The sequence below is a fragment of the Dermacentor silvarum genome, chromosome 2, assembly GCF_013339745.2.
Source record: "Dermacentor silvarum isolate Dsil-2018 chromosome 2, BIME_Dsil_1.4, whole genome shotgun sequence".
In the NCBI taxonomy this organism is placed as follows: domain Eukaryota; kingdom Metazoa; phylum Arthropoda; class Arachnida; order Ixodida; family Ixodidae; genus Dermacentor; species Dermacentor silvarum.
In genome coordinates, this window is record NC_051155.1 from 68,444,229 (window position 1) to 68,463,163 (window position 18,935).

Here is an 18,935-nt window from a genome sequence, read left to right on the forward strand (position 1 = left end):
TTTGCATCTTTTCTTGTTGATAATTAAAACATGTGAAGCCGGAACTGTCACTGAGACAGAGCCGAAGCAGAGTCGAGTTACGGATACGTGGGCCGTGGCTGAACGTAAATACGGAAGTTACACATGAAGGAAGGCATTTTTGAGTTGTCAGCCGAATGCTGCGATTACCACGGCCTTGATATGAAATTCGGTCAGTCATTCAGTGCAGTCCATACGACATGCATTTGTACAGCTAATTACACGCAAGTGTTGTAGCCCCGCCCAAGCGCTATGAAATAAGTGATCGAACTGCGCGCCACCAGGAGAGCACACAAGACAACATAATTCGAGCGACGCAAATGCTCATCTTGTTTGTTTGTTTCTTTGTTTTATTCGGGTATAACGGGACAAGGTTTACCCACGAGGTAAGGCAAAAGGAGGGCTTAAACCCCGTGACTAGGCCTTACCTGGCTGGGCCAGCAGAGATAGCGGAATTTGCAGGTTACAAAAGTAGTTTGTAAAACAGACATTTCATAACAACAAGTTGCTTGTAAAATAACATACAAAGGAGTTAATACATCACCAACATAAAAGTAACATTTAATGAATTTAATTATTAAGGCAATGTATTGTGTGTCGCTTATTCTCAGTCATGTGAAAGCCGACATGAGCATCTGCATACATTGGTAGAATATTCTCACAAGATCGACGCATTTAAACACTTCTTTTTCCCATCTGCAATACGAAAATGGAACCAATTAGATCGCAATATAACAAGTGCTAACACTCGGTCTGAGTTCCGTACGAAAATAGAGGCACTAAGTTTAAATTGACAACCAGCATGTTTACGCAATTGAACAAGCTGACTGTTACATCGTGAATGACATCACTTGATTGTCTTTCTTTTTTTGCGTGTTAATTTTTATGGTACGCTTTGTTGTTTTATGTTCGAATTAAGTGTACACGTGCTATTCAGCGAAACCTTTTTCCGTCATGTATGTTGCTGTACAAAGTGTTGCAAATCACACGCGTAAATAAGTATGTTAGAATTGTACATTCTTAAGCATATATATGCATAGGTACATATTTTTTTCGTCTCGCTTTTACTGTACAATGTACCCTCAATATACCCACCTATTATGCTCTCGGTCGAGAGCGGTAGCATTGTAAATAAATAAAAAAAATTATGGAACAACCAAGCATCCTTAACATTAAAGAATTAATTCTTGCATTAACATTTATACAACAGATCTCGATCAGAATAAACAAACATGTTGAATGTAAAGTGTTTAAGTTGGCGAATACTTCTACAACCTGCAGCGACATCAGCACTCTTAGGGGGCATATTACATAAACGCATGGTTTCATATTCGATAGTTTGGATGCCATAGTTTGTCCTGGGTTTCTTCGTTACTATTGAGGTGCGGCGTAAGCTTTATCCTGTGTTTCTAGTGATGTTCCAGTTTGAAAATGTCTCAAAGTTGCTGGAGATCTCTTTAAAGAACGGAATGCAGATCTTTGCTTGGTAAGAGTTTCTAACATTAAGGATATTGTAGCGCATCATTATTTTAGAAGATCCTATGTATTGATTTGAAGAGTTAAGCAAACGAACAGCTCGCCGTTGTAATACCGCCAGTTTCTTTTATGTCGGTTTCAGTGCCGTTTCCCCATACTAATAAGTCATAGCTAAAGTGGGAATGTACCAGCGAAAAGTACAGTTGTCTGATTAGCCTGACAGGCACATTGTCCTGTCACGGGAATTCGTTGTATCAATCCAACTGATCGTGCAACTTTAGTGCGTACCTTATTTATGTGCTCTGTCCAGCTTAAGTTTTTATGAAATCTAACTCCTAGAAAAGAATGGCTTGACACATGTTCTAGTTGCGATCCACAATAGAAAAGTTTTACATGGTAACTTATTTCTTTATTGTTAGCATAAAAGACCGTAAACTTAGTTTTTTTCGCGTTTAAGCTGAGCTGATTTAAATGTAGCCATTTGTGAAGTTCTTCTAACCAAGAATTTGCGGCAACTTCTAGTTCCTGAAGGTCAACATCAGTAGAGAAAATGTTGGTGTCATCTGCGTACATTATTAATTCATCTGTTCACGGAACGTTTACTATATCAGTAATATGCACAATAAACAATAACTGCCCTAAAATCGAGCCCTGTGGTACCCCATATTTAATTACGTTTTTTGTGAACTGTAAGCTTGCAATGAAGTATATCGCAATCGAGATTCAAGGTAACTATTCATAAGTTCTAATGCTGTGCCTCGAACGCCATATGCTTGGAACTTCTCTTGTTTTATTTCATGTTTGATAGAATCAAAGGCTTTGCGAAAATCGAGAAATAACCAATGGTAAGATTTCTTTCATCAATATTATGTATAATTGTATCTTCGATTCTTAATAATGCCATTTCCGATTACTTATTTTTCTGGAAGCCATATTGCTTATCCGAAATAATACCTTTATCCAGCAGAAAACCATTTAGGTGCTTATATATAATACGCTCAGTGACTTTTGAAAATAATGTCAATACCGAAATGGGTCTGTAATTGTTTAAGTCTTTGTGATTTCCACCCTTAAAAATCACCGCAACACCGAGCTATCTTCATTTTTTCAGGAAAAACTACAGTGGAAAGTATACTGTTACATACGTTTTCCAACGGACTGCATATTACGTGAGCAGCTGCGCTTTATTAGGTTCAGCTTCGATGTCGTCCTTACCAGCGGCTGATTTGTTGCTCAAGGAATTAGAAATGGAAAAAATCTCTTCTTCTTCTTCTTCTTCCTGGGGTTTTACGTGCCAAAACCAGTTCTGATTATGAGGCACGCCGTAGTGGAGGGCTCCGGATTAATTTTGACCACCTGGGGTTCTTTAACGTGCACTACAACGCAAGCACACGGGCGTTTTTGCATTTCGCCTCCATCAAAATGCCGCCGCCGGGGCCGGGATTCGATCCCGCGACCTCGTGCTCAGCGGCGCAACGCCTTAGCTGACTGAGCCACCCCGGCGTGGAAAAAATCTCGCTTTCAGATGTAGGCGTAAGAAAAATCGCCTCGCTGACACGATTCTTAATATAACTTTCACTATTTCGATTTTGGAAAAAATCAGAAGTAGAGGCTGAAGCACCGGCATTCACAAAATGATTATTAAATAAATTAGCTGCGTTGTTCCCACGGAATTTAACACCATTTACAACAATTTGTCATGGAACATTCTGTGTTGTGGAACCTATTGTCTCGCGGTATATGTTCCACATTCTACGACCATTACTTATAGAAGTTTCAAATCGACAAGTGTAGTACTCATATTTCGCTTTCTTCAGATCACTGTTCAGTTTGTTCCTGACTTGTTTAAACTCTTTAATTATTTCAGGGTCACGGGTGCTTAAGAACTTATTGAACAATTTGTCTCTGTGTTGAATGCGCTTATATATTTCATCATTTACCCATTCCTTTCTAGCTTTCTTATGCTTGACCACAGGTGCGAAAGGCAATGCCTCATTATATTTTTGTTTCGCTTTGGACACAAATGGGTCGCATGATGCAAAGGGATTCGCTTGAGCATAAACATCAGACCAATTCGTATTGGAAAGCAAAGTTGGAAATAGCCGTATGCTTTGGTTATTCATGACTCGCTTAAAGTCGTGATCCTTATCAGCACGCGCATGAAATGGTAACGCAGCGAAAATCGGCAGATGATCACTTGTGCAAGAATTGAGCGCTACGGAACATGTTTTATTTTATTGCGATAGCAATTATATGGACACTCCAAAGCAGATATCTGCGTTCGGCGTCGCCGTCGTCGTCCCCGTCGCCGTCGCCGTGAGGTTCCGTATGACGTCAGTGGAGATGAAATCGTCGCCGCGCGCCGCCCAACGCTGTATGTGCGAGTGAAAGGGCGCGAGGGACGCGCGCTTTCACGGGGAGTGAACGCACGGCGGAGAATAAACGCACGTTCTGTGCCGTGCTCCCTTAAGGGCTGCAGAACTAGGCGTCTCTTTCCTCCTTTACAATCACCATATATGTAGAGAAAACGCGCCTTCTTCTGACGCACGAAAGGCCGTGGGGGGAAGGGGGAGGGAAGGGAGGCGACGTTTAGCTGCGGCACCAATTGGCGCTGAGCCGTGCTCCCTCAAGGGCTGCAGAAGATAGCGCCAACCTTTCCCTTTCCCTCAAGAACCACTTACCTACCGGCACCAAGTGCCTATTTATATCAGAGGCTCCGGCAACAGTCGTCAACGCCGCACGCATTTTGTGCGAACGCGGGCAAAACGCCGACGGCGTCGACAACAGTTCTGCGTGTTGCCGGTGCTGCTGCATGTCCAAGTTTATACAGCTGATAAAGCTACTATCATTACTCCGTATAGCTCTCTACAAATTTGCTATCGCAATTGATGCTTCGCCTTTCAGGTGAAACTGCGACAACTTTTCTTGTGACAGAAGTTAAACATGGCTCAGTCAATGTCTTCGAATACCGTGCCTCATAATCAGAACTGGTTTTGGCACGTAAAACTCCACAAAAGGGAAGAATGTCTTCGAATTAGATGCTATCCGAGTAGAAAGTTCAATAAGGTTTTCGCAACCATTTGCTAGCAGAGCTTCAATGGGTTGGATACTTGCATTACATTTTGAAAGTAAGTTAACATTGAAGTCACCAAAAGTAATCGAGTGCAATTTCTTCATGTTAGCAAGTTCAAGTACTGAGTCCATATATTGAAGCAGTCCTGTTCGCGCACCTTGAGGTGGGCGGTAGACATCAGCAATCATAATGTTACGAGAAATTACAGCAACACATTAAAAATCATCGGTCACGCCTCTAAATTCAGGCAGTATTACACAACTATGACATTCGCGAGCATACAGAGACACGCGACCGCCTCGCTTTCTTGAATGATAAATTGAAATGTGCTCGTAACCCGAGAAATGTATTACGTCATGCTCACCCGCACACCACGTCTCCAAAGAGCTAGGAAATCAAAACAACAATTTAGCTGCGATACATATGTCTCGACATTTGTTACTTATTTCGTAAACTTCGTGCATTTATATAGAACAGTTTAAGCCCCTTTTCATGAAAGCAGCTGTTCTTCACTAAGTTGTTGAAATACGTAACACTGTGATAAGATTCCATGTTTGTAGTAGTTGGCGATGTGTTAATCTTAGACGATTTTGTGTAAATTGCTTTCCGTGGTCAGCCTTATTGATCGAGCATTCGGCTGCTTGCACACAAAGATAGTTCTCTGTGAACTCCTATTTAATCGATAGTTCAATTCTCTTGCCTTGTTTTTAGTAAGCCAAAGTAATCGCTTGTTCGCTGCAGTTAGATTATCAAAGAATTTTATGCCCTGTGTTTTGCTCCTGAGATTTTTTTTTCTTTTAGAACCATGCAGTTTTCAGTGTTCTCGTGGCAAAACGAACAAGAAAGACAGGGTCCCTAGCCTCTTTTGGACGTAGGCGGTGAATTCCGTCAATATTGTTTTCAGATAGTGACGGCAGGCCAAGCTGCGTGGCAATCTTATTTAATTCTGTTATCAGATTCTCGCCATCCCGTTGAGCCAACTCATAAGTTTCCATATTGTGTCCGCGGTTGTACTGTTCTAGAGAGTTCACTTCTTCTTAAACTTTCAAAGCATTGTCATATCTTGCGACTGTTCAACAACCTCCATTAAGCGGTGTAATTCACTGATACCTTGTTCCTGCCGATCTTCAGCGTCTTTAAGGTTATCGTCATCATCGGACAAATGCTGCACCGACCTTTCAATGTTCTGCACAGTTTCTTGCAAGCCAATGAGTTTAACCAATTTTGCCTCTAGGGTATATATTTGCTACAGTTTTTTGTTTATTTCAGCAAGCTCACTTTGGAGGTTCACAGATTGGCCCGCTCTGTCAGTGTTCCTTACAGCAAGCTTACATGTAGGACATCTGAGTGACTTCTTGGTTGCATCTTTCAACATCTTAAGCGACCTATAGCAGTGATGCCGCTACATTTTCCGATATGGAAGTCACCGCGGCAGTCAACACATTGCATGACGACATCATCATCACTAAACACTGTGGACAAAAGGAACAAGCCTCGGCAGTCATTTTTGCTCGAGAAACGATTTGCATGTGAAAAGCAATCAAAAGAGCGGTCAAAGCAGCAGAAGCAGCAGCAGAAATGGCGAATAAAAGATATGAATGCAAAACAATATTGCAGACAATTTTCACTAACCTGTAAAAATTTCAGTCGTGCATTTAGACGCAATTCAACCACGGCAGCCGCTACTGCTGCTGCCCGAATGAGTCTGTTGGCCAAGTGACGATCCTTTTGTAGGCTCCGTCAATGGTAAGCGTCACGTGTCTCGGCGATCCGTGGTGGCAGCAGCTTGTTGTGACGTAATCTTGTTCGACAACGCCCAACGTGAAGCAAACATCAACTCTAAAAATTTCAGTCGTGCACTTAGACGCGATTCAACCACGCCATCCGCTACTGCTGCTGCCCGATTACGAAGCATTTACTGCTACTGCTGCTGCCTGATACGACGCATTTTAGTTACCGCGCATAGCTTCGTTCACGCTTCCAATTGTTCACTTAGCGATATGGCTACAGTTGCCGGCTTTTTCATGCCGTCATGTTGACCTGGCTACAGCGCAGCAGCCGCGGAGCACAATAAGACCGTCACAGGCTAGAAGAAATTTCTTGCGCAGATTTCACAAACGCCTATGAAGGGTTTAAATCAGAGGAGGAAAAGATAGAGCATAGCATGAAGCGACTCAAACACGTGAGTGACAAATTTTGCCTTTGGACTGATGTTAGTCTTGGGTTTAGAATAAGCAACTCCAGCCAGTCAGAAGACGACGATGGCTGTCATCTTCTGTCGCTTTGTCATCTTGTGCTCCCATGGACGGTTGCCTGTTACAGCTTTGCGCATCCAACGCAAAAACGTAGTGGTGCTTTTATGAGCGTCATGGAGCACACGTTTTTTACCAAAAACGACGTCCGCATACGTGAGTGTGTTTGTCTGTGTGTGCGTGTATGCTTGCGTGCGTGTTAGTGTGTGTGTGTGTGTGCGTGTGTGTGTGTGTGTGTGTGTGTGTGTGCGCGTGAGTTTGTGTGTGTGTGTGTGTGCATGCATGTTTGTGTGCGTGTGTGTGTGTATGTATATATGTGTGTGCGTTCGTGCGTGTGTTTGTGTTTGTTTGTGCGTGCATTTGTGTGTGTGCGCGCGCGTGTGTGCGTGTGTGTGTGTGTGTGTTTGCATGTGTTTGTGTCTGTGCGTGGGTGTGTGTGCGTTTGTGTGTTTTCGGACTCGTGGGAGAATTATTCGCTCCGTGAGTGAGGTCTATTTTATTTCACAGCATCAGTCTTCTTCACACAGTCCGCATAATTTTCTTGTGAACTGCGGGACCTGATTTTATGCTCACTTTCTTGTTTGTATATGTCATCGTACTGACGTCACGTTTAAGATAATAGAAAGGATTGCTGTCCGTCGTGCGCAATTAGGCAATGGCTTTCCACTCCATAACGCTTACCGGACAATCGAAAGAAACGAGTCTTTATTTATGGCCAGTGCCACCACTCCGACAGACAATAACGACGGGTACCACCCTTGCAGCATGAATACCATTCCTACGCACCGGCCACCATTGCCTGGAGCGTCCGTGAATGGAAACCGGCCCAACCCATCTGTATTTCCTAGCTCAGACACTGGGCGACGCACCATTCGGTACAGATAACAGCTCAGCGTCAGAGTCCAACGCATTACGCACGACGCACACTGCTGCGTGATTCCTATATATTGTCCTAGCAGCCCTAACAATGTTTTATGCTCAGTACCGATTTCGAAGGACCTTGCCCACACATATTGGTACAATTTTCCCACTCCGAACATCACGGCCAACGCCTCCTGATCTAATTGACTATAATTCTGTTCAGCCGGCGTGAGCCTGCGTTACGCGAATGCTATACTCTTTTCAGCACCCCCTATCGTACTGGCGAGCACCACCCCAATGTAAAGGCAATCCACATGTCGTTTGAATCTCTGTGTCTTTGGAAGCTACCAGCCAAGCTCATACCTTTGAAGTATGAATGGGAACAGAAAACGGGAACTGCGTTCCAAAACCTGCCTGGTATGCTTCCTTTAAAATATTTGTCACCGAATTTCGTTGTATTAGCTCAATGTAATGTTCGCCTCAAATTAAGGAAAGCTGTTTTGCATTAGGCGTATTGGTGTCCTGAACCATGTCGTCCTGCACCACAGTATTCGTTGTATGTTGACCCTGTGCTTTAGCGTGAACAGGATCCGAAGTTACGCTATTATCACACATTGCCGCTTCAACCACGGGACCCTGAGGTGCCCGTTGATATAATTGATTTGTTTAAATTGGTTTTATTTCTGATTGTTTACAGGCGATTTTAAATACCGTCTAAAATAGCCGTGTCTGCAAACAAAAGCAGAGCAGCATTCTGAAAACTTATTTCACTGGTCTACGTAATGTAACATAAATCATAATAATACAACTTACTTATAATCAACAAACGCAGGAGAAGACATGGGCTGCTGCTGCAGATATACAGAGCAGCTCAAAGAAGCGTCACAAGCGGTTGTAAAATTTAGAGGGTCCCAAGGAGTTGGATTGGTGTAGTCATTCTTCATGCAGATGAGAACGATAATACAAGTTCAAAAAGATAATCATGGGTAATCGAGTTGAGATCAACAGTCACAGCTAGTTTACAAGCGCCAAACCGTTTACTGGAGACAATGGCGTGAAATGTTTACAAGATTTCGCATTGGGGTCATCTTCCTAACGCTTTTGTGTTCTTGGGTATCGAAGGTGCTATGGCTGTTCGAGGCAATGATTAGTATAGGCAGCCTAACTGAGAAAACAACGACGCCTTTTCGACTGTGGCCTCCCTCCGCTCTAGGCTAATGGGCACGGGTGCCGCCTAAGCGAGCCTTGTCGTGACAACGGTGACCTCTAGCGAACGTGGCGCATTCGTCGCAGAAGAATCCTCTGTAAACTAAACTGCGCAACTTTGTTTCCCAACAATGATGTTACCAATAAATGTGTATTTTGCAAACTGCTTATTTTCGAAAGTATTCTAATCACCTTGAGCACTTAAACGCAAAGCAACAGGGCGGATAAGGCCTCCGGTAGGCGGTGAATAGTCATATTCATAAGCTCTTATATACGATACACTGCGTATATAAAAGAATACTAAACAGTTATATTGAGATCAACGGGGAATTCCCTTCAAACTTCGCTTTGTAGGCAACATTACCGTGTTTAGGGGGGCTTTAAGTAGCCTGCAACATGATACTGAGTGAACTAACCAAGTGAAGTCGACGTGTAAGGGGCCGTGAGGTGTATCATCGTAAAACTAAGACAACACTTATTAGCCGGGCAACACAAGATGACTTCTTGATAGGTAGTCAGCCATTAAAGGATCACGGCCACACTGTCATAAAAAACTGTACAATCATTGAAATGTATCAGTGCAAAACTATGATGTCCAAGAACAAAACAGGTGGAAAGGCGGCGGTATGGAGAATATAGAAAATATCTGGAACTCCTAGTCTACTTTAGATTGGCAGGAATAAATGTAGTTGGCTAGGCAATGTAATGCGATGTAGCAGGCGGAGTATATGATTAACAGGATAGGTGCAAAATAAAAGAAAACGCAGTCGAGGTGACATAACAACGTTAACACAATTGTCGGCCTAGGATGGAGGCAGCCGCGGGAAGACAAGAGAACGTGGTTATTGCTGGAGAAGCCTTCGCCCTTCAACAGAATATTGGCTGATGATAACGATGACCATAGTCATTATGGTCATGGGCAGTTCTGAGTTACAAATATATTTCACGTCGAGTTGGATATTGCAGTACGAACAACGTGCAAAACGGTAATGCTTACGAGAGACACTTTCTGCCATCAGGTTTTCACGAACACGTGGAAGCCAAAGTTTGAAAATGCAGAAGTTAATTGCAGCGTGTCCGGTTTTTCAGACCTGTAAATAGGACTGAAGTTAGAAAATAACCATTGATATTTAGGGATCCAGAGCAAGAGCAACACTTAAGTGCTCCCTGTTTGATTGGTTCATCTAACGTTATGATTATGGTTACTGTGCAAGAGGGGCGTTATACGTAAAACTAACCATTTTGTTTTATAGAAGCACACTTCCGCACGGGCCTATTGCGCGCTTTTAGCATATGCGCGAAAAATCATGCTGCTGTATCCTACCTATCTGCAAGCCGCGTTTCAAGCCATACTACTCCTGTAAAATTTCAAAGCCAATTGTATGCTCGGCTTTGTGGTCTTTGTATGGTAACATGGCATAAGGACATCGTTCGGACACCGTGCCGCATCATTGACGATTTGGGTGAAGAGCGCAGGTCGAACATTGGTGGTCGCAGGCTCCAACTAACGTTTAACCAAGAGGACGTGTCTTCTGTCAATACAAACAGTGTTTTCCTTGACAGCGTCTGTATAGATCCCTTGATCTATCATTAGAGAACGAAATTTAAGAGAGCGAAGAACGCGTGGTTTAAGATAGTGTAGATATAAAGGAGTCTCCGTGGAAAATTTAGCGGTCTAAGTACGAGTAGAAGCACCACGAAAAGCTCTTAAAAGATGATATTAAAACCGGAACTGAAAAAAAGAAACAATGCCGGGAGCACTTCTCGGACTTTACGCATGACCTAGGACGTGCAGATCTTCGGCATGACTTCTGACATTAGGCTGCGCCGTTGGTTATGCCCGCGCGGGCTGAAAAATCTCCGAGGGACAGCGCGCACCGCCCGATCTTGCAAGTCATGTGCTAGGACTTGCGTCATCACCGCTGACCACTATGTTAGCGGCAATGTTGTAACCACTGTTTATCGCTGTTTAGGTAACGATAATAAGAAAATTTCACATTTACCAGAACCACGGCTCAGCCAAGATTGCTTTGGTGGCATATACCGCTCATTTATATTTAATTTAACCAAAGTAAAATTTCGTTGCAGCTGGCCTTAAACAGAAGAAGGACATGCGAGTGCGTTGAGCAAGACGAGTGTCCTTGAATATTTACAAAAGCGCATGCTTAGTTTTCATAATGGGGAAACGGGGAGGAGGAGTGGTTGTGCTACTTGCTCCTTCAAGAAGCACTGGTGGCAGAATCAGAAAATAACCTGCACTTGTAAGGAAGTGTTGCCAATTCGGTGAGCTTAGTTTTCTCAGAAAACAGTGAGGTAGGCGAGCCATGAGCTTTGTATGGTTGAAAAGGCAACAATAAAATGATTCTGATCGGATAAAAAGAAAGTTTACTTCCCTGCTGGTATGTCCCACACTTTGTAATGCATCAAATGTCTGTAAATCAGACGACGCGGGCATCAAAAGATAAGCAGACGAAGCGTAGCCTTAACTGATTTGTATCCTCTTCTTTGCCTTCTGTGGTTGACAGCGTTTAGATCACATCCGCTTTTCATTTCGTACAAAATTTCGCGGGCGAAACTTGACCATTGCTAAGCGCAAAAAATAGATGAGAGTCGGTGACAATGCTTATCTTACACTTTTTCCCACTACTAGAGTTGCCATTATCATTGTGAATGCGACATGTACAGGCATATACCTCGCCTAAAGCCAAGCATTAAAGAAAGATAATAGGCATATATGCTTGAAATGAAATGTCGCATTTTTGTTTTTCCAATTTGCATCCTGATAATTTGTGATACCCGAGAGGCCCGGTATGTACGTCGAGTAATTGTATGATGGTTGGAACAGTGTGGGAAAGCAAAATGTACATTTGGAATAAGTGCCTCTGAAACACTGCAAGGTGGCTCGGATAGAATGTTTTTTCCAGAACTTTTAAATGATAAATGATCGAATTCAGAACATTTCACGCTTCAAGCTGCTAACGACAAATAACTTTGTGGCAGGTGAGGTGGAAAATACCAAACAATACAGCAGGTACATCTGAAAGCGTACTGGTGCGGTATAAACTTTGTTGCAAATTTGTCAATGGTCGCTAGAAATACAGTATTCTTCCGATTCATACTTCGTGCACATACAGAAAAGAGCCTCTCCTTGTTTTCTGGCGCATTTAAAGCCTTTCTTTAAGAATGAAAACAATATTTTTTGCATTCGTTGATAACGCCAGTGTACCAGAAGACCGCGCGGACGGTAGCTCTGGCCACGCGCTCGCGCATTGTTCTTAAGACATCTGAGGTGTGTACACAGAAGGACTTCGTAATGCTAGGCCGGCGTATTAGGTTGCGCAAACATAAGGTTTCAAATTAAGTGACCACTTCATCGGTCCGCGTTAAGGAGAGCTGCCAACACAACTTTTATTACTTAAATAATATTTGTTTAATAGCGCGTGCGTTGGTATCTTCTCACTTTCTTAGGTCACAACGACATACACTTGGTTTAAGCATTTCGACAAACGTTTTAGCTGTGCTGGTAACCCGCCCGTTTCTGGGCAAAAATATTAATCTTAAGGCGACTTTGCCTACTCAATAACGTCAGCAAGCGCTGCTGAACATCCTTAGACATGGTCGGAATCGACTGTCATGCGTCATGCACGTGCTCTATACACGGCATTCCGTTTCACACATGAATCAGATCGTGGGTGCCTAGGTTACGTGTCGTGGGAACTTTGCAACTGTTTTGTGAGCTACATTGTAACGATTGGGTATCCGTGCTACGCAGCGACCTAACTGCACCGCGAAAGAAAGTAGCACTGCACAAATTCACCGAAAAGGGCCTTCAGTCACGTCGTCTTGTTTTTCTTTGTTCCGCAACGCGAGCGAGCATTCGGTTCGAGCAACCGTGACCCTTACTTTGAAAGAAACCGTGCCTAAAGTGAAGAAATCACGAGTGAAGACGAAATCGCCGCCAAGAGAGGGGAAAAGACACGATGTGTGTCGAGGACCAGTGATAGTCACGTGATCATGTGTGAGGCCAGCTACGTCACTCGTGCCGGTCCGAGGTGGCGAGTAGGCGAACAATATAAAAGCACTTCTCTGACGAGCTTCTGGGCATCCAAACTTCTTGCTTTCCTGTGCAGCATACCGACTCCGAGCCGCACACGTTTTCTTCGTGCTAAGGAAAAACGGATTTGTCAGCAATGGAGACCTTCGCCAAGGTACAGTTCTGTATTCTTTGTCATCCGTGGCGTGTTTTCGACGTATGAGCAGAAGTATAGCCAGTACAGTTCGTACAACAGTTTTAAAGCAGTTAGAAGGACGATTCATCTCAAAAAATATTTCGAACATAAGCTCATAGCTGTGAGAAAAGATGCAGTTGCCATGTAATCGTCAGCTATGCATTATATATTGGGCTGCGTTTATTTGCAAGCCGCCCTTTTTCATGCTATGATAAGCAGAATCCTAGACGTGCCTAAGTTTTCAAAAATCTACCCTGCTCCCGATATTAAGCATCTTCGCCCGCAACAACACACCACTAGTCATTGGTTTTGGTGATTAAAGAGTGTCAGAACTGTGGACATTACTGAAAATTTGCTTGACAGAGCACTCAGGCGAAGCCGTGCACGTATGACGTACTTCTCTTTATATCACTCTTGGCACAAAAAAATCGGTCTTAGTTACGCGAGAATCAGATGTGGTGAAGAAAGAAAATTGTATCAATGAGTAAAAAAAACTATACGTGCTTCTCATATTTTTGTTTTTCAGGAAATCGCCTATAACAGAGAAAACCACCCGTCAAATATAGCATAACACAGTGTTTGCTAAATCGATTGCACGGATAATACGACGGACATAGCATGCGGCTGTTATACGGAGTGTGTCGACTTCGGGCAACGTTCACCTTAATATCTGTGCAAAATGCAGCTCGTCATCGCCTGCGTCTTCGCTGTTGCGGCAGCGGGCGGCCGCTTTGGTGCCCACCACGCCCTGCAGAGAGGCGGCTTCCGCGGAGGGCCCCTGGTTGCCGCAGCGGCGACACCAAGCTTTGCAGCAGCCGGCGATTCCGGAGTAAGACCTCAAACGTGCAGTGAAATGGTGCTGATAGTAAACTATACCGTCGCTCCTTCCCCTCGCTCTTTGCTGTTGAAACGACTTCACTCTATCTGGTTTTTCTAATTTCGGGTGTATTGTTTCGGGAGTGGAACTTCAATGATATCCACTTCAATGGTGCGGACATCTTTCATGTCGTGCTCTGCGAGTCTCAAGTAACCAGTTCCATTCGTTTCCATGCTTGGATAATGATATTCAAGCAAAATGCGGCATCCCCATCAAAGTTTTATGTAGCCGAACCGCAAATACAAGCAAATATGAACGCAACAGAATTTACAACGCCCTTTTACAATATATTATGTGCTTTTTACTTCCTCAAATGCTTTTTTTTATATATCTGAAGTGCACAGCCCACTTCAAACACACAAATCATGAAGAACGAATTTGGCAGCACTTTGCTTGGCGCAGCGACTTCTAGGATTGTTTACTAGCTAACCTTGCTTAGAATATATTTATATTGCGCAAGCCCTCACATGAACCTTTCCTCACCCGCGTTGCATTGCAGCCTCCCCAGCCGTACAGTTTCTCCTACGACAACACCGACGAGTTCGGAACTCAGCTTTTCCACAACGAGCAGGGCGATGGCAGCAACACCAAGACTGGCTCCTACGGTTATCGGGATGCCAACGGCCTCTTCCGTACCGTGTCGTACGTGGCCGATGAAAACGGCTACCGTGCCACCATCGACACCAACGAGCCAGGCACCGCCCCTGGGAATAGCGCCGACGCCGTCTTCAACGCCAACCCCGTCGCCAACCCAGTGGCCGCAGCTGCCTCTGCACCCGTGCCTTCAGGCTTCGCAAGGCCCGGTGCGGGAGGCTTCGGTGGAGCTGGCCGCTTTGGAGCAAAGGGCGCATCGTGGTCTGGCTGACCGCTGTAGTCTTTATCAGTTACCCAGCGGCACTTCAAGAACCGCCGGAATGGGATTAATACAAGTACTAGGTGAAGACAAACGACATTTACATCGTGGAGCCCCAACGCCACTGCACGTGACCAGTCATGGTCCTTCTTCCGTGATTTGCCCTTCTGTGCTCCAGTCTACGACAGAATTGTGGGAGTTTCGCTACTGGATAAGAGTTACTGTCTTTCATGCTCGTTGTACCAGTAAGTATGTTTTGGACTGACGGAGGCTTCGAAGGAGCAAATAAAATTGCTGGCGCACCACAAATTACAACGATTCTTTGCGTGTTACTGTAGTCCGAGAGACGCTGGAATGACGTGCGGTATTTTCAGTGAAACTATTTCTTGAACAGCCTGACTAGAACTAGAATGATCAAAAAAGCGCTGCAAGATTTTTTTTATCTAGCAGAAAATTGCATTTCAATATACACAGCTATTCCTCACAATTTTAATGGTTAGCAAGCGTGTTCAATTTAGTGAGCCTAGTATTCCTGACTATCATTTTGCACGCTACTTTTACCAGCTAGAATTTGTTAGCGAGTTCTCATAGTACGCTGCCCGCATGTTCCTTCCAACGCTAAATAAACTGTCGCTGAGAGGGCCTCTAAACCACTCGGAGCTCCAAGGTGTGCTAGCGGTTTCTCTTTCACCACCACACCCCTCACTATGGATGCCTCTTTCCTCCGCGCCGCGTGCTTCTCTGGAAGACACTACATCCATACGGAAGGTCATGTTGGTGCTCTACTTTACTGATTTTGGTAGGTTTGAAAACACGATCGACTTTCACTTATCACGACCACGCGCTTTTTTTTTCTAGGTGCTGTGGCCGCCGCACGAGCAGCGCCTAACACACTGCACGAGGTGAAATCAGTTGATGGTACAACACAGGCAAGCGAGACGATGAGGAAGAGCGAGCGCTGCGACTGTATAACACAGACGTGCTATAACACGCATGAGAAGTGATGTGCTTCGTATCTGGACCAATCGGTAGCTTTTTCTCTGGTGTTATCGCGTGCCTGACGCTCTTGGCTTGACGTCGTGTGAAAAAGAGACCGGGAAAGCCCGGACAGAAGCACGCGGCTGATTTTTAAATTGTCATCGGTGGTTTAGTGAACCTTGAAAGCTTGAGAAGCCGAAGTACCAGCCACGTATTATCGTCAGAGACGCATGCACTGGCCTTAAGTAGGGACAGCGTAACAATATTGATGAAACAGCGACTGTGCCATTACCTGTCAATGTACGCTGATGAATGCTCTTTTTCCACCCAACGCCGTATCTTCATAAATGCACCTGAATGCGTAGACGACGCAATCTAGCGTCCATGTGACCAGTACACTGATCAGGCTACAATGCTCATGTACCAAGAAGTGGAAATAATCACATCTATGGGAAGCCATTATGGATATAAAAATGCGACATGCCCGTGCTTATGCGGTGCCTACAAAAGTATGTAAGGGGATGCAAAGTCATACTCTTATGCGAAGACAAATGCAGCACCATCAAGTATCCATGCAATGGAAATGCCGTGCGCTACCATAATGACTTCTGCAGGTGAACTCAAAGCCTCCTAAGAAAAGCGTGAACACTCCCTTGCCCGGACAAAGGTTTGGTAACAAGTATTGATCAAACTGGACAACCATGGCCTCCACAACTATGAAGAGAAAAAGCCTGTTTAGCGCGACGTCTTAATGGAATTTCATAACACGCAGAAGGCTTATACAGAAAGCATCATGCGAGTCGCGAGTGGTTAAAATTTTTTGGTACTTATGACAACACTGTATTCGGATTTTCCTTTCTGAGAGGTGCTTCTTACAACCTTTCTGCACAATGGCAGTTAAGTTTGTATTCATAGAGTTAAGTAGTTAAATTGGTATTCTTAGAGAGACGGGAAATACGTTGCTTCACAGTGCATACGTGCTACATTAGACACTGGTATGAACTGATGAACTTCTCTGCTGATATGGTACCGTCAACATAGCATTCATAGACATTCACCGAGAATGTCTTGGAGCTTGTCCTGCATGTTTCTGAGCAAATTCTTTAGCTAGTTAGCAGTGAACATATCACTCAAGGCAAGAAAAACAGGCCCAGTATCGGCAGTGGTGGTTCATTATACAATACACAGACACATGACATTTAAACAAGTGTTTGCAAACAAGTGTTTGCGTCATTGAGTATACGGGAAAATGCGTTAGTAATTCCATGCCATTTTCAGATAGATTGTGAAGTTGTGCGCTAAAGCAAGGATAACCGTACCCTGTGTTCGCTGCGTCTCCAAGTGACTGGCATCTGCAATTTACTGGAGTGGCGAATTTCGCAATTTTGCATTTAGGCTGGATTGCGATGCCCTGCACTCATACGTACCCTGAAGTTAAACTTGGAGCTTCTGCTGACTGCGTGGCTCTCTAGTAATTTCCGAGATGCCTACGACATGCTTTCGCCTAGGGATTTCTCACATGATAGCCAGAATAAATATGTTTGAGCTTGAGCGTATTTGCCATTGATTTTGTCAGCGTGGTAAAATGGGCCTACTTCCAGTTGATCTTAGACTAGCGACATGGAGCACAGACAAATATGGCGATAAATAGACCGAAATGCACCATGTCTGCCTTCACGTGTCCACTTTAGCCCTCGTTCCTGTGTGCGCTATTCGCTCCAAATTGGAGCATGCTTCAGCCATTTGGGATCCGACTCAGTCTTCATTAGTTCATACTCTAGAAAGTATACAAAACCGCGGTGCGCGCTTCAGATTATCTAATTATTTTCGCTATGCAAGCATCTCATGAATGAAAAGAACTCTTAACTTGCCTGATCTTTCCTCAGGCCGCAAATGTTCTCATCTTTGTCTTTTCACAAAGTTTTTCATCTGAACCCCCTTTTAAAAGAAAATCTTCCTGCACCCCCTTTTAAAAGAAAGTCTTCCTGCCCCTCCATCTTATATTTCGTCGCGCCCTGACCGCAGCCTTAAAGTCGGGGTGCCATTGTGCCGCACAAACCGGTACAGTGACTGTTTCATCCCTAGGGCAAGTACGGAGTGGAATAGCCTTTCCGCATTAGTCGCAATCATCACCGTCTCTACCAACTTCAAGACCGCTGTTCAGAAGGCCCTCTGTTAATCTTTGTTTGTATTTTTACTGCATTATTTTTTTTGTTTTGGGACTCCACTCCTTGCTGTAACGCCTTCGGTCCTTGAAAGTAAATGAAATAAATAAATAAATAAATAAATAAATAAATAAATCTATTTTCTTAAATTTTTGTGCGCAAACAAACAGGAACGAAGAAAAGGAGACACAAGGACGAGCGCTTCGTCCCTGTTTGTTTGCGCACAAAAATTTAAGAAAATGAATCTGTTGCAACTAGGCCGACTCGCAGTTATGCTTCAGTTCACAAATCTATATTCTATGTATGCGTTAAGACGAAGCCCTGAGCCGCCCATTACTTCATTGCTGCACAGCCGGGCACTTCATTTCGGACGATGCCTGTAATTTTACATGAGTAATAGTGCATTCTTTATTATAAAGGCATATACATTGAATAAAACGCCTTATGTACTTTTATGTTTTTGAACAATGCAGCGAGAAGCCAGATTTCGTTTTTATTCTCTCACAGTTACTGCTGCCCTCTTTGTGAGGGCAAGGACTTCAAATTTCACATAACCTGTTGTTAGGGTCCACTACTTTTCTAACAGGTAAACCTTATTCTTATACAACTTCGTGAAATTCAAGGGCGGCTACAACTGTTTGCTATTTGTTAGCTCATGCGAACACCTGAGTAGAGGTGCAAATCGTTTCGCCATTACCATGTAAAGCTCTAAGAAGTGCACGATACCGCGAGGGCATCCTGCTCGCGAGCGATAGGTGGAATACCTGTGATGATAAGGTCAAAAGCGATAACTGGTTGAGTATAATACGGAACGCATATACCAATCCATGACTATACGGGTACAATCCTTGCTACAAATTGACTGGAAAGTTATTGTGCATAACGCGACACCAGTTTCCTTAATTACATGGCGCGGAAAGCATTGCGTGTAAACCTTAAGGTATTCC

The 18,935-nt window shown here is 43.9% G+C and overlaps 1 protein-coding gene across 1 annotated transcript; it reads left to right on the forward strand.

Annotated features, from left to right (window-relative positions):
- The first annotated feature begins 13,001 nt into the window (after nucleotides 1-13,001).
- Nucleotides 13,002-14,983, forward strand: LOC119440138 (cuticle protein 10.9). Its single transcript, XM_037705075.2, has 3 exons — nucleotides 13,002-13,094; nucleotides 13,801-13,944; nucleotides 14,492-14,983. Exons 1-3 carry the CDS (start codon nucleotides 13,077-13,079, stop codon nucleotides 14,855-14,857), a joined length of 528 nt encoding a protein of 175 aa, XP_037561003.1. The 5' UTR covers nucleotides 13,002-13,076; the 3' UTR covers nucleotides 14,858-14,983.
- Nucleotides 14,984-18,935: the final 3,952 nt, after the last annotated feature.